Source organism: Lactuca sativa, chromosome 5, assembly GCF_002870075.4.
Source record: "Lactuca sativa cultivar Salinas chromosome 5, Lsat_Salinas_v11, whole genome shotgun sequence".
NCBI lineage: Eukaryota > Viridiplantae > Streptophyta > Magnoliopsida > Asterales > Asteraceae > Lactuca > Lactuca sativa.
In genome coordinates this window covers 248576421-248589333 of record NC_056627.2, presented here as the reverse complement: position 1 = coordinate 248589333, position 12913 = coordinate 248576421, and the positions used below count along the sequence as shown (strand labels likewise).

The window sequence follows — 12913 nt, the reverse complement described above, 5'->3', positions numbered from 1 at the left end:
CTGAGGAAAAGATAAAGTACCAAGGCGAAGGTCTGCCGAAATCACTAGTCACTCACCAAAAACAAGTGAATGCACAGTTACTTTCATCTTACACATAAATATGAAATATTTAGATAATTAAATGTTATACATGCGTATGTCAAAATGACACCACATCCACGGGCCTTAGCCTCATATTGTCAAAAAAATTTATAATTTTTTAACCTGATCTTCTAAATATTGATTTTAAAATGCTATATCTTAATTAAATTTAAGCTTAAACAATACAGCAAAACTTAAGAAGGAAGGTACCAAACATGACTTTTTAACAAGTATTTATCGTATCAATTGTTGACTGATTTGGTTCGCAAAGTCTAAAACCATTGAGAAAAAAGTGACCCTCTCGCCGAGATCCAACATACAAACAAACAAACAAAGTCATTTGCCTTAAAATTTCCCCTTTTTTTTCTCAGCAATCGCCGTTAGATCCAAATCCTTTCGCCGGCGATCACGATGTGGCCCGCCGTCCGATCCTCCCCCTCCTCTTATCTCGCCGCTGCCCTTCTCATCTCTTCATTTCTCTTTATCTCTTCACCGGTGTTCGCTTCCGAGTATGATCACAAGGTTAAGTAACGCCGCAACCCTAACTTTTATTTTTGTTGACAGTGAGTATTCAATCTGGTAGATCATTGATTTTGAATGCCAGTATTTTGCAATTTCCCATTAGATCTTTGTACGGGTATTTGATTTGTTTGATGAAAGCAATATAGCTCACGAATTGAGGTTTGTATTTTGTTAGGGTTTAGATCGATATTAGTTTTTCTGTTACGCGTTTATCTTTCTGACATTTTAATACGATTCAGCCACATGCATCTAGTATGTAGCTGCGGGACATAGGGAGTCTTTATCCACTACTAATTGTAATTGGAAGCATAAGCTTCAGGTTGATGATAATACCAGCGTCTAGCGTCTAGAACTGCCACTTCTCTAGACTCTAGATGAGAGTGCGAGAGGTCTATACGCTAAAAATTCGTATATGCGTTCTAAGAAGTTTGTTACAATACTAGTGGGGTAACAGATGGATTGACGTTCAGGAAAAATTAATTGAACATAATTACATAACATTTATACGCTTTGGTTGGAAAGGACAGAATGAATTATTGGAGATTGGCTGTATGGCTGTATGCGTGGTTGTTACTCAAAGGTTGATCATGTGAACTAATGACTCTGTAATGGTTTTTCTTCTAAGGGTTCATGCATTGGCGTGAGAGGAGTTATTGGTTAGGCTAAATTGCTAATATGGTTCTTTATGTTTTCCTTTTAATTAGAACTAGTCTTGAGGGGACTTCTTTATTGTTGCATATGAATTATGATAGATCCTTTGGGGCCATATTCAATGTATTTATACAACACATTCTTCTACTTGGCTGTTTTTGACATTCTTACTCTTTTCTTTTACAGTATCAACCAGATGAACCAATTACCCTTTGGGTGAATAAAGTCGGGCCTTACAATAATCCGCAAGAAACATACAACTATTACAGCCTTCCATTTTGTCGTCGCCCTGGTAATCCTGGGCATAAGTGGGGTGGTTTGGGTGAAGTATTGGGTGGAAATGAGCTTATTGACAGCCAATTTGAAATCAAGTTCCAAAGTATGTTATTGTTGTCACTGTTTCTAGTAAATTATAGCTTTCTGAAATCAAATGGCACATGACATATATGATATATGATTTGGCATTTGGCAGAGAATGTGGAGAAGACTACAATTTGTGATCTTAAACTCGATGAAGCAAATGTTAAGCACTTTAAGGAAGCTATTGACAATAACTATTGGTTTGAGTTTTTCATGGGTACACCTTCTAGTCTTTTCTTCTTTCTTTTGTAACTTGAATCACACTTTTCTTCCCTCACATTCTTATTTCTCCCTCATTCTCCTTGTGATTTCAATTTCTTTGGTCTCTACTGCATTGGAACACAAATTCAGATGATCTTCCATTATGGGGTATGCATCTACCAAACCCTTTTTGTATCTTCACTTTATTTTATAACTCGTATATTAATTCCATTTTTTTGTTTGTTATTGTGGAACTATTTTTTCCCTGTAGGATTTGTTGGTGAGCTACATTCTGATAGGAACAGCGATAACAAGCATATGATTTTCACACATAAGAATATCACCCTACAGTACAACAAAGATCAGGTCTCCAATTTTTTTTTTTATTATTTTTTTTTTTTTTATCATATATGGACTTTTACACTATAAAAGGCTCTCATAATAACACTGTTTCAATGTTTTTTCATCATGGTTTCTTGTTATTGCAGATCATTCATGTCAATCTCACTCAAGAGAACCCAAAACCCTTGGAAGTTGGGAAAACTCTAGACATGACTTACTCAGTCAAATGGACAGAAACTAACATCACATTTGCACGCCGATTTGATGTTTACCTGGATTACCACTTTTTTGAGCATCAGGTGAACGCTATAACTCATGTTTTAAGTTCCACTCACAGGGGTATAACTGTCTTTTTTTTCTGTCACTGCAGATTCATTGGTTTTCCATATTCAATTCATTCATGATGGTTATCTTCCTGACTGGATTGGTTTCAATGATTCTGATGCGGACTCTTAGAAATGACTATGCAAAGTATGCTCGGGAAGATGATGATCTGGAGAGTCTGGTAATGTGGCAATGAGTTAATGAATTTTGTAAGTTATTGCAATGGGCTATTGAAGTGTTTGGTTTTCAGGAAAGAGATGTAAGTGAGGAATCCGGTTGGAAGCTTGTGCATGGAGATGTTTTCAGGCCACCTCGCAATTTGGTTTTGTTGTCAGCAGTTGTTGGAACTGGTGCTCAATTGGCACTATTGATTCTTCTTGTTATCTTGTTTGCAATTGTTGCAACATTATATATTGGGTACGTTATGCTTATGCATCACATGATATGACATAACTGGTTATATCGTGTTTGGCTTTGAACTGGGATTGATGTCAATGGGACAAAAATTGAAAATTTTGTCCCTTTTGAAACACTTCCGATTTCTCGTCTATGCAAAAGACATGAATGCCCTCTTCATCATCACTGCTGAACATAGCTTTACAAAGCTTGTCATCAGATTTCCACACTTGAATACATTTATTTCAGAAAGTGTTAAATGCAAGAAATAGCAACAAGCTTTCATTTCTGTCTATTATGACATTGTACTATGAACTTCTATACAATTATAGCATGTCATTCAAATACATAACCATTTTTCACTTATATAAATGGATAGATTTCTCAAATAATGTCGTAATATGAAAAAAATTTAAAGTAAAAGGCTATAATTGTTTAGATTTTCTGAAGTATAATGCTTAATACAAAAAAAGTTGCAAGCACTTTCATTTCTATTGTGTTAAAAAAACTAGCCGATTAGCAAATACCATTTAAATTCAAAATAATTTTCACTTCTATAACCATTTAGATCTTTCAAAGCCTAATAATGTTAGTCATAACAAGAAAAAAGAAAAGGAACTACAATGCTATAACTGGATAGCTATCTCAAAGCCAAAGTACAAGGCCTTAATAAGAAAAAAATAAAAATAGAAGTGCAATGCTGTAATAGAAACAAACAGAAGTAGAATGTTATAATACACAGATAAATGAAAGTAGAATGGTATTACTTGCATTTTTCTCTTTCAGAAAATAAAGAGTTGCTTGCCTTAATCCTGATAAGTTGAGGTGATAATGAAAATTCTGATGTAAATTTTGTTTTTTGTTATTAGGAGAGGAGCAATTGTGACAACATTTATAGTTTGCTATGCTCTCACATCATTTGTCTCTGGATACGTCAGTGGCGGCATGTATTCGCGCCACGGTGGTAAGTGCCATTATTTAATCTTTAGTAATTAACATTTGCAATTTTTGATCCAAAACAGATTCTGTTTTCATTTTTGGTCCCTATTTTGAGTTTTTGTTTCTTGGTCGTCAACTTTCACAGCCCAACTGTCAAATATTTTGTGAAATTGACTATTTTTCCCTCCAGTTTTTACTTTTTATTATTCCACTTCTGGATGATCTGTCTGTTTTCCTCGCAGGGAAAAATTGGATAAAATCAATGATCCTAACTGCATCACTTTTCCCATTGTTATGCTTTGGAATCGGGTTCGTCTTAAACACGATTGCTATATTTTACGGGTCTCTAGCCGCAATCCCATTCGGCACAATGGTGGTTGTTTTCGTCATTTGGGCTTTCATCTCTTTCCCACTCGCTCTTCTTGGCACAGTTGTGGGAAGGAACTGGAGCGGGGCCCCAAACAACCCGTGTCGCGTTAAAACCATCCCCCGCCCGATCCCCGACAAAAAATGGTACCTCACACCGTCAGTAGTCTCAATAATGGGAGGCCTCCTACCCTTCGGCAGCATTTTCATCGAAATGTACTTTGTCTTCACATCCTTCTGGAATTACAAGGTAAGTAATCATGCATGCATATAACGAAAATATTTGTTATCAGCAGATGATAATAATGTAGTATATATGTTTTGGCAGGTGTACTATGTTTATGGGTTTATGCTGCTTGTTTTCATCATTCTTGTGATTGTGACTGTTTGTGTGACGATTGTGGGAACGTATTTTCTGCTGAATGCGGAGAATTACCACTGGCAATGGACTTCGTTCTTTTCAGCAGCCTCTACGGCTATTTACGTCTACTTGTATTCCATATATTACTACTCTGTCAAGACTAAGATGTCGGGATTCTTCCAAACCAGCTTCTACTTTGGATACACAGCCATGTTCTGTCTCGGTTTAGGAATCCTCTGTGGTGAGTGGTTAAAACTTAAAACTTACGACTTAAATGTATTTATCAAGTGTTGTTGAATCTTGGTTGATGATATTTGCAGGAGCCGTTGGGTATTTGGGGTCCAATCTGTTTGTGAGACGGATCTACCGAAATATCAAGTGCGATTGATTGATTGATTGATGGAAGGAAAGATTCCCCGGTTTTGTAGTTTAATATGTGGATACCAAATCAAGGGTCTAAATGGGGGTTTATTATATATATATATGTAAGCTATGCTTTGAGGAGAATTAGTGTCATGGGAAGGAAAGGAATGTAGAAAAATGCAATGCAATGGAAAGGTATTGTTTTCTTATTATCAAGAGAAAAGGGGGACGGTGTGGGGGTACCATGGTTGAGTTGAAGATTGTTGAACAAGTTGTTATATACATGTTCTAGTGTATTCTTCTTATTGATAGGCGATTTCAAAAAATAAACGCTTTTAACTCTTTTTAATTTTTTTAGTCATCACATCTTCCTTGTTTTAGGGATATTTTTATGTTTATTTCAAGTGTGTGAGACTAAGGTGCTCTTTGTTTTTTCCAAACAAAAATTCATGAAGTCTGAGGTCTGCAACCTTCTGCAATAAAAGAGGCGGAGCAAACGGAGTGCAGAATATAATAAGAAGTATGATTTCTAATATTTAAAAACTGCTGCAGTAAATTGAAATTTAAATAATATAAACTAAAAATAGTTAACCTTGAAATTTTAATATTTTAGCCTTAAAACGTTGAAAGAATACTAAAAAAACATGTAAAAAAACAAAATATAAAAATTCTAAAAAAATGTGAAAGAAGTTATCAATTTTATTCTATAAAAAACTAATTTTAAAAAACATAAAAAAAAATTAATAAAAGAAATTAAGAAAATATCGCAAATAATGTCTATAAAGTTTGTAAAAGAACTACACATGTTAAAAAAGATACAACCGAAATTAAAAATATTATTAACAGAAACAATAAAAAAATTTAAAAAATCAAAATCTTTTTTTTTTAAAAAAAAAAAAATCAAGTTATAAAAATTATGGAAACTATAAAAAAATTATATCTAATCCGTAAATCAAAGTTTAAAAAAAAAAAACCAAAGTTAAAAAAAAAAATCGGAGTTTAAAAAAAATAAGTTTTACCAAATTTCTAAAAAAAACCATTTATAAAAAATGATAGCTTAAGAGGTTTGAAAATGCAAGTCAAGTGCTATGTTGCATAGAACACACTCATAAATTTTGTAGTCTAAAATCCTTCAAAAAAACAAACTGCTGCGAGAAAGTAAATGTTGCGCGTGTGCTTTATCGCACAACAAAAAATGATTTTAAGAGATTTAAAAAAAACAAATCATCTAAATGATATGAATGCCAACTAATACGATCTACTTCAATCAATAACCAAGTTGATGTTCCAACAATTTTTTAGAGATTTTTTTTCACGTTAAACTTAATCTACTCATGAACAACTCTTTAATTGCACTTATGTTTATGATGAAATTTGAACATTCAACCTCAATAAAAGAAATTTAAAATGTAGGTGGCATAGGCGGATCCACATTGGAGCCTCGGGTATCCCAGGATACCCTTAAAAAAAATTTAAGTAGTATATTTCGTTTATGTTGAGCTTGAAGTGTCTTCTTTGCCGTTAAAACCCTAGCGAACCTCACTTATTTTTCAGTCTTTTTCTCTCGGGTTTGGTAGCTAAGATGGAGGGAGAAGTGATTCAAATGGTCTAAGGGAAGGTTACTAAGCGTAATGGTTAAGAGACTTTCAAAGATTCGAGCACTTGTATGTTTAAATTGAGCAAAAAAGCCATGGATACGCAACTGAGATGGTTGTTATCAAGTTAAATTGAACAAAAAAAGCCATGGATACGCAACTGCGATCGTTGTTATCAAGCAGATGAAGATATTATGTTTTTGACACAATTGACCACTGGGGTTTAAGCATATAAACGAAATCTACCCTTAAGCCAATTTATCTAATTAAAATAGTTTATGGAAATTGCTATTTACCCCCTTAATATATATATATATATATATATATATATATATATATATATATATATATATATATATATATATATATATATATATATATATATATATATAGGTTCAGGTTCATTTGAGACCATTCTAATTTTATAAGACCGTGAGACCAAATCTAAAAATAATTTTAAAATACAAAATAAATGGAAAAATCCAAAAATTCTTTTTTTAAATATTATTTTCAGAACTTGAATTAATTTTTATTTATTTATTTATTTATTTATTTATTTATTTTTAAATACATGAAATATTATAAATAGAATATTACACTGACATATTCTAAAAAATAATTTTAAAATGAAAATTAAATGGAAAAATCTAAAAATTCTTTTTTTAAATATTATTTTCGAAACTTGAATTAACCAAAAGAAAAAAAATTCTATTTTTTTTGAAAAATACGTGAAATATTCGAAATAGAATATTACACTGTACATATTCTAAAAATAATTTTAAAATGCAAAATAAATGGAAAAATCAAAAAATTCTTTTTTTAAATATTATTTTCGGAACTTGAATTAACTAAAAAAATAAAAAAATGCGTCTCACGGCTCACAAAATTAGGCCGTCTCACATGAATATATATATATATATATATATATATATATATATATATATATATATATATATATATATATATATATATATATATATATAATGTTTATTCAAAAAATAATGATTTAATTCTATTATTACTATGAGTATTACTTTTATTATTATTATTATTATTATTTTTTATAACAATTAAAAGAATTAACTATGGGAATCGAAACGGATGTTACAGACATAGATTATCACTCTTTGCAATGAATTGTTTTCATTAAATGAAAGAGTGAAAAAGTGAACTTTAAAACGAAATTTTTTTATGGAAGTTGAACTTTATGTTTAATGAAATTCCAGTTTTTATTTTTTTTCTTATTGTATATTACATGACTTTATTTATTATTATTTTTACGGGATATCCTCTTGTTTTGACCCTGGCTTATTTAATGTGATTGTAAAGTATTAAAAGGTATATCCTCATCATGTTATGTTCCTACTCCATATTGAAAGGCAAAATTGATATCTTAGACATTAATTATGGTTTACACATTTAGATGCAGCTATATTTTTAATCCATTAAAATTTTAAAAACGTTGTAAATATCAAAAACTGAAACGACAAACGTCATTATATCTTTCTTTGGCTTTTATCATGGCATTTGCCTCTTTGGTGAAGCATTTACGATGAGTAAAAGGTTTATTGAGCGCGGATTTTAACAAGTAAAGAAACACAATGGGGAATCGTTTTTGTTTTTCTTTTCAACAAATATATAAAAACTGCACATAAATAATAAAATATGAATTGTACTTGTTAAACTTCCCTACTCTGGTATGTGCCCTAAGACTAATGAGTGTGGCCGGGGTTTAGAGGAGCGTAAAATGGACAGTTGTATAGGACTCGATTTTTTTATTATATATTTTTATTTAAAAATACAAAATTACAATAAAGATAAGACCCTTTTTTTCTTGTTCATCCTGGGCCTTCAAGAATATTTCATTTTTCAGGACCGGTCCTGGGTCACGGAAGTGAATGTGACCTCCTCATCGTTGTCACCACTGCTAATGAGTAAGATCATATAATAATAAGGACGTGAAGAATGAAGAAAAGAGAAGGAACAAAGAAGAGAAATGGTTAGCAGTGAAGGAGGTCACAGGGCCACACCAGAGTGGCTGGGAGGGTGGGGGTTGTAAAAGCTTTCACATAAGGCTGGAGGGAGTGGTGCCATTGAAAACACACTCACTCTTATGCCACTTAGACGCCAACTCAGATTTCTTCGTATTTCATGAATTTGAAACCGCAATGTGAGAGTAAGAAAAAGGTTAGGAGAGAGAAAAGAAAAAAAGGAAGAAGATGATTGGTTGAGAGAAGAGAGAGAGAGAGCAAGTAAAAGAGGGGAAAGAGAAAAGGGAGTGCGGGCATGGACTACCGCACTGCGGTTTTGGCCACAGGAAACCGCACCCTGGGGGTGGTGTTTACGGTCCACGTGGCAGCATTGCGGTTTGGAACCGCACTACACACCTTGCAGCCTAAGCATCACGCGAATTGCACCGAATATGATAGTCTGACAAGTCAATATTGGAAATTCTTATTGAATCATATCCATATAATGCATCTTTCCTAGGTATCATAAACGGGGAGTTATTTGAACATACTATTTTTCCTTTATACATAATAATTTATGATTTATAGGGTGATACGATACAAACCTATAAAGCATATATTATATATGGAGAAAAAAATATAGTGAATGAAACTGTGGATAAGCTTTCATCTTAAAATCAAACAAGAAGTTTATAAGTTCACATTTCCATCAAAGGCAATGATTTTTTGTAATTTCTCTAAACATTAAATTATTGACAATAGACTATAAGATGGTATACTAAATTCAAGAGAAAATGACCAGCATAGACAATTTTTTTAGAACAACTTCTTACCACCACATAGCCACAAAAATGAAAAACGACTCAAATAGTCACCATGTTCACAGTCAATCATCGGTGAAAATTTGGTTGACTCCAATTTATTTATTTATTTATTATTATTTTTTTTAGTTTAGATTTGTGTAGGTCCCTTTGTGATTGTGAGAACCTAAATGGTATGATGATTGTTATCAAATTCGTATTCAAAAGCGAACGAGTTTATTTATTTTATTTTTTTTCTTTGAAATTTTTTAGGACACCTTCTGATTGAGAGAACCCAAATGATGTATGGTTGTTATGAAATTCGTATGCAAAAACTATGATTTGTTTTTCATAATTTTCACCAAATAACTTATTTTGAAGCTTAAAAGTACGACTTTCCGACATTCAAATTAGGAGTGTAAGATGTACATGGAAAACTCTTGTTACAAAGAACACAATGAAAAAAATCAGCTCAAATGGAGTTCGTATGCTAAATTTATGAATGATCAAAGTGTGTGTGTGTGTATATATATATATATAATATATATATATATATATATATATATATATATATATATATATATATATATATATATATATTCACCGCTAACCTATTTTGGCGCTAAAATATAAGTTTCTGACATCCAAATTTGAAATGTAATATGTCCATGAAAATCCATTTTTACAAAGAACACAACGAAAAAAAACCAACTAAAATGGAATTTATATGAAAGTGTCATGAATGTTCAAAGTCTTAAAAAAAATATCTTTTGTCTTTTTACAACACATACACACGCACTTTATAATTCTACCATTTTGTCTAGCAAAAGACGTAATTCTTTAACTGTAACGTCCCAAAAATTCATAGTAAAATTTTCATTTTCAAAACGATAAATCATATAGATGGGTTGTCCCAAAACCAATCAGAGTAATTATATTATTTAATCATCACAGTAATATCATTAACTGCCAATGGAAAACTATGGGGGATGCTGTGCAGAATCGGAGGTACCTAAAACCATAAACATAAACCTTAAGCACAAAGCTTAGTGAGTTCCCTAAAATACCACATACCATACATACAATGAACCCCACCCACCATCGAGCCCCGCCCGGTATACATACAAACACATATAATACATGCAAGAGTAAAAAAGACAGCTAGCATACTATAACATAATCCAATGAGCCAACATTGGTGCCTTCGACCCGTAAGTTCTGTGAGAAGACTCACCCGAATCACAAAGCCGAACAACGGTCAACTCAAAATCATGCTGACCATAGCTAACTGCTCTCCTGTCAAATGATGGGTGCTTAACACCTCCTATCAGTCCACACAAGGGAAGCCCTAAGTCTACCTTCTAAAAAAATAGAAATTTACCAAAAAGTCAACCCATGCCAAAAGTCAACAGTCAAAGTCAACGACTAGAGTTGACTTTAGCTGACCGCCACGTCATGGCCTTCCTTGGCCACATCGTGACCTTCACCCAACCAACTTACTAGAAATTCCTAGTCGCTACGCAATGGGCACGAGTTTCCAGTAGCTTAATGGATTAAGTTGCCTTCGTCGATTCCAAGAGCTCCAAAGCTCACATCTGGTCCAAAATATGGTCTAAATGAATAAATTTTCCAACTTTATCCATTAAGTCTCCCAAAGAGATCAAGATCCCAAACCCTAGGTCCCAAATAAAGCCAAATTCCATAATGTCTTAACCATTAAGCCCTTAATTCGAAAAAGTCCTTAACCCCAACTCTTCCAGAAGCTAAAGGGGCACCAAAGGTGTATAAAAATGATTACTTGATGGACATGCATACCTCGTGCATGTCCATAACTCATCTTAGGTTAAATGGAAAAAATGACCTAAACTTATGAAAGATTCACTAATCACCACCAAACATCATATCCATAAGATATGATGCTCAAGGGACACCACAGAGCAATAAAGTTTTAAATTTATTCCATCCATTCACTCAAATAAACTCTATGAACCAAAAAGGGACCAAAACAACCTAGATCAAAGAGAATAACTCAAAAGATAGAGACTTGGATCCTTACAAATGGTCTAGAAGATGATAAGGTGTTGCTTGCTTGATCCTTGCACCATTTCTGCATCACTTCCTTCCAAAAGCACCAAAACCACCCAAAATGAGCCAAAACCACCAAGAAGGAAAGGATTAGGGTTTTTCCGAGGTTGAGGGGGGATAGAGGCCGAAAAATGAACCCTATAACTGAGTTAGAGAGGCTTAAATACGAAGGGAACCCTAAAAGAGTCATGGCTTGGGCCTGATCAACTGCCATGTCGTGGTGGTCCAAAATATCATGCGACCTATTTAACCATTGCCACATCGTGACCTTCCTTGACCATGTCGTGACACAAAGTTTCCTTCAAAACTCCATCATAGGTCCTTGCTACAATTAATTTTATCCAATCTGGACACTGGTGTTATAACTCTCCCCCACTTAAATTAGTTTTCGTGAATATGTCGTGAATAGGATTTCGTCAATATAAAGACAGTCGAGAGCAAAATTCGTATGGGAGAGTTATTATTTTTATACGGGCTTTAATAGTCTAAGCCCATAAAAATAAAACTTAAAAATAAATTGAGAATTAGTCAACGGGTCTAAACGACCGCTATAGTACTCGAAGATAGCTACGCGTGGATATAAAGAACATTGAAAATAGAGCTCGTATGAAAAAGTTATGAATTTTCGAAAAAAAAAGTTCCACGCGCGTTGGCAGGAGGCACAGTGCGCATTGACCAGCCAAAACGGCCCACCCGTTTATGTCTTGTGTCATCATTTTAGCAAACCACATCAACGCCCCCAAAAAAGGGCGAGGCGTGCCCCTCCTTCCAGGTTATATATACCTGCGTTTCTACATCATTTTCTCATACCTCTTCACCCAAATCCTCTAGGAATCATTTCCACCCCTATCTCTGATACTCCTTTGTTCTTGACTACTTTACTGAGGCCCTCCGGCATTATAGATCCGGAGAAATAGAAGCTCCAGGGTCGGAATTATGCCCGCTCAATTACCGATTCTTGTTAGAAAACTCTATAAGTTAAGCTACACTTGTTATACTCTAAGTGTAACTTGTATTTATAGTCATAGTCATTATTATGAACCTATAAATAAGATTTATCAATGATTCCAAGTCGTAATATTGATTGATCTACTCACATGAGTAATGTCTAGGCCGGATCTAGTGATGTGTTTAAAGTGGGATTTCCAAACAGTAAACTTTGTATACCAAATGGACCCTGCCTTCGACATAAGCCTACCTGGTTATTACTTACCTGATAGATCTTGATGTATATATTGAGATTATTGAGAAATCTAAAATATCATTATTATAGTCACAATGATTATGAAACCAGGCTAAGACTTAGTGTTATTTAAATCTAGGTCTTTTGAAAGGATAAAGTGTAGGTGAAGCGCTGACCTAACCTTAAATCACCCATTCTTTTTAGGTGAGTGTGTAGTTACTTTCAAGAGCATAGTTTAATAAAAGTATTTATTAAATTCCAATTGTATTAATTATACTGTGTGTTATTTGTGTAAACTATAATAGTACTACTTGACTAGGAACTGTGTTAGAACTCAATTGTCTTTAGTATTGTTATAAAAATATGGCTTGTAA

General features: G+C 33.4%; 1 protein-coding gene across 1 annotated transcript; it reads left to right on the top strand.

The window, feature by feature from the left end:
- The first annotated feature begins 341 nt into the window (after positions 1-341).
- LOC111877991 (transmembrane 9 superfamily member 1) lies at positions 342-5255 on the top strand. The gene is made up of 12 exons (XM_023874494.3): positions 342-603; positions 1441-1633; positions 1727-1831; positions 1966-1983; positions 2087-2181; positions 2304-2456; positions 2528-2662; positions 2732-2898; positions 3747-3841; positions 4059-4432; positions 4511-4784; positions 4864-5255. The coding sequence occupies exons 1-12, from the start codon at positions 493-495 to the stop codon at positions 4929-4931; spliced, it is 1788 nt and encodes a 595-aa protein (XP_023730262.1). The 5' UTR covers positions 342-492; the 3' UTR covers positions 4932-5255.
- The last annotated feature ends 7658 nt before the right edge of the window (positions 5256-12913 follow it).

Excerpts from the sequence above, each read along its gene's own strand:
- LOC111877991 (XM_023874494.3), top strand. The coding sequence starts at position 493 with ATGTGGCCCGCCGTCCGATCCTCCCCCTCCTCTTATCTCGCCGCTGCC. Across the intron at positions 2,663-2,731 it reads ATGATGATCTGGAGAGTCTG|GAAAGAGATGTAAGTGAGGA; the intron begins GTAATGTGGCAA and ends TTTGGTTTTCAG. Across the intron at positions 2,899-3,746 it reads GTTGCAACATTATATATTGG|GAGAGGAGCAATTGTGACAA; the intron begins GTACGTTATGCT and ends TTTTGTTATTAG.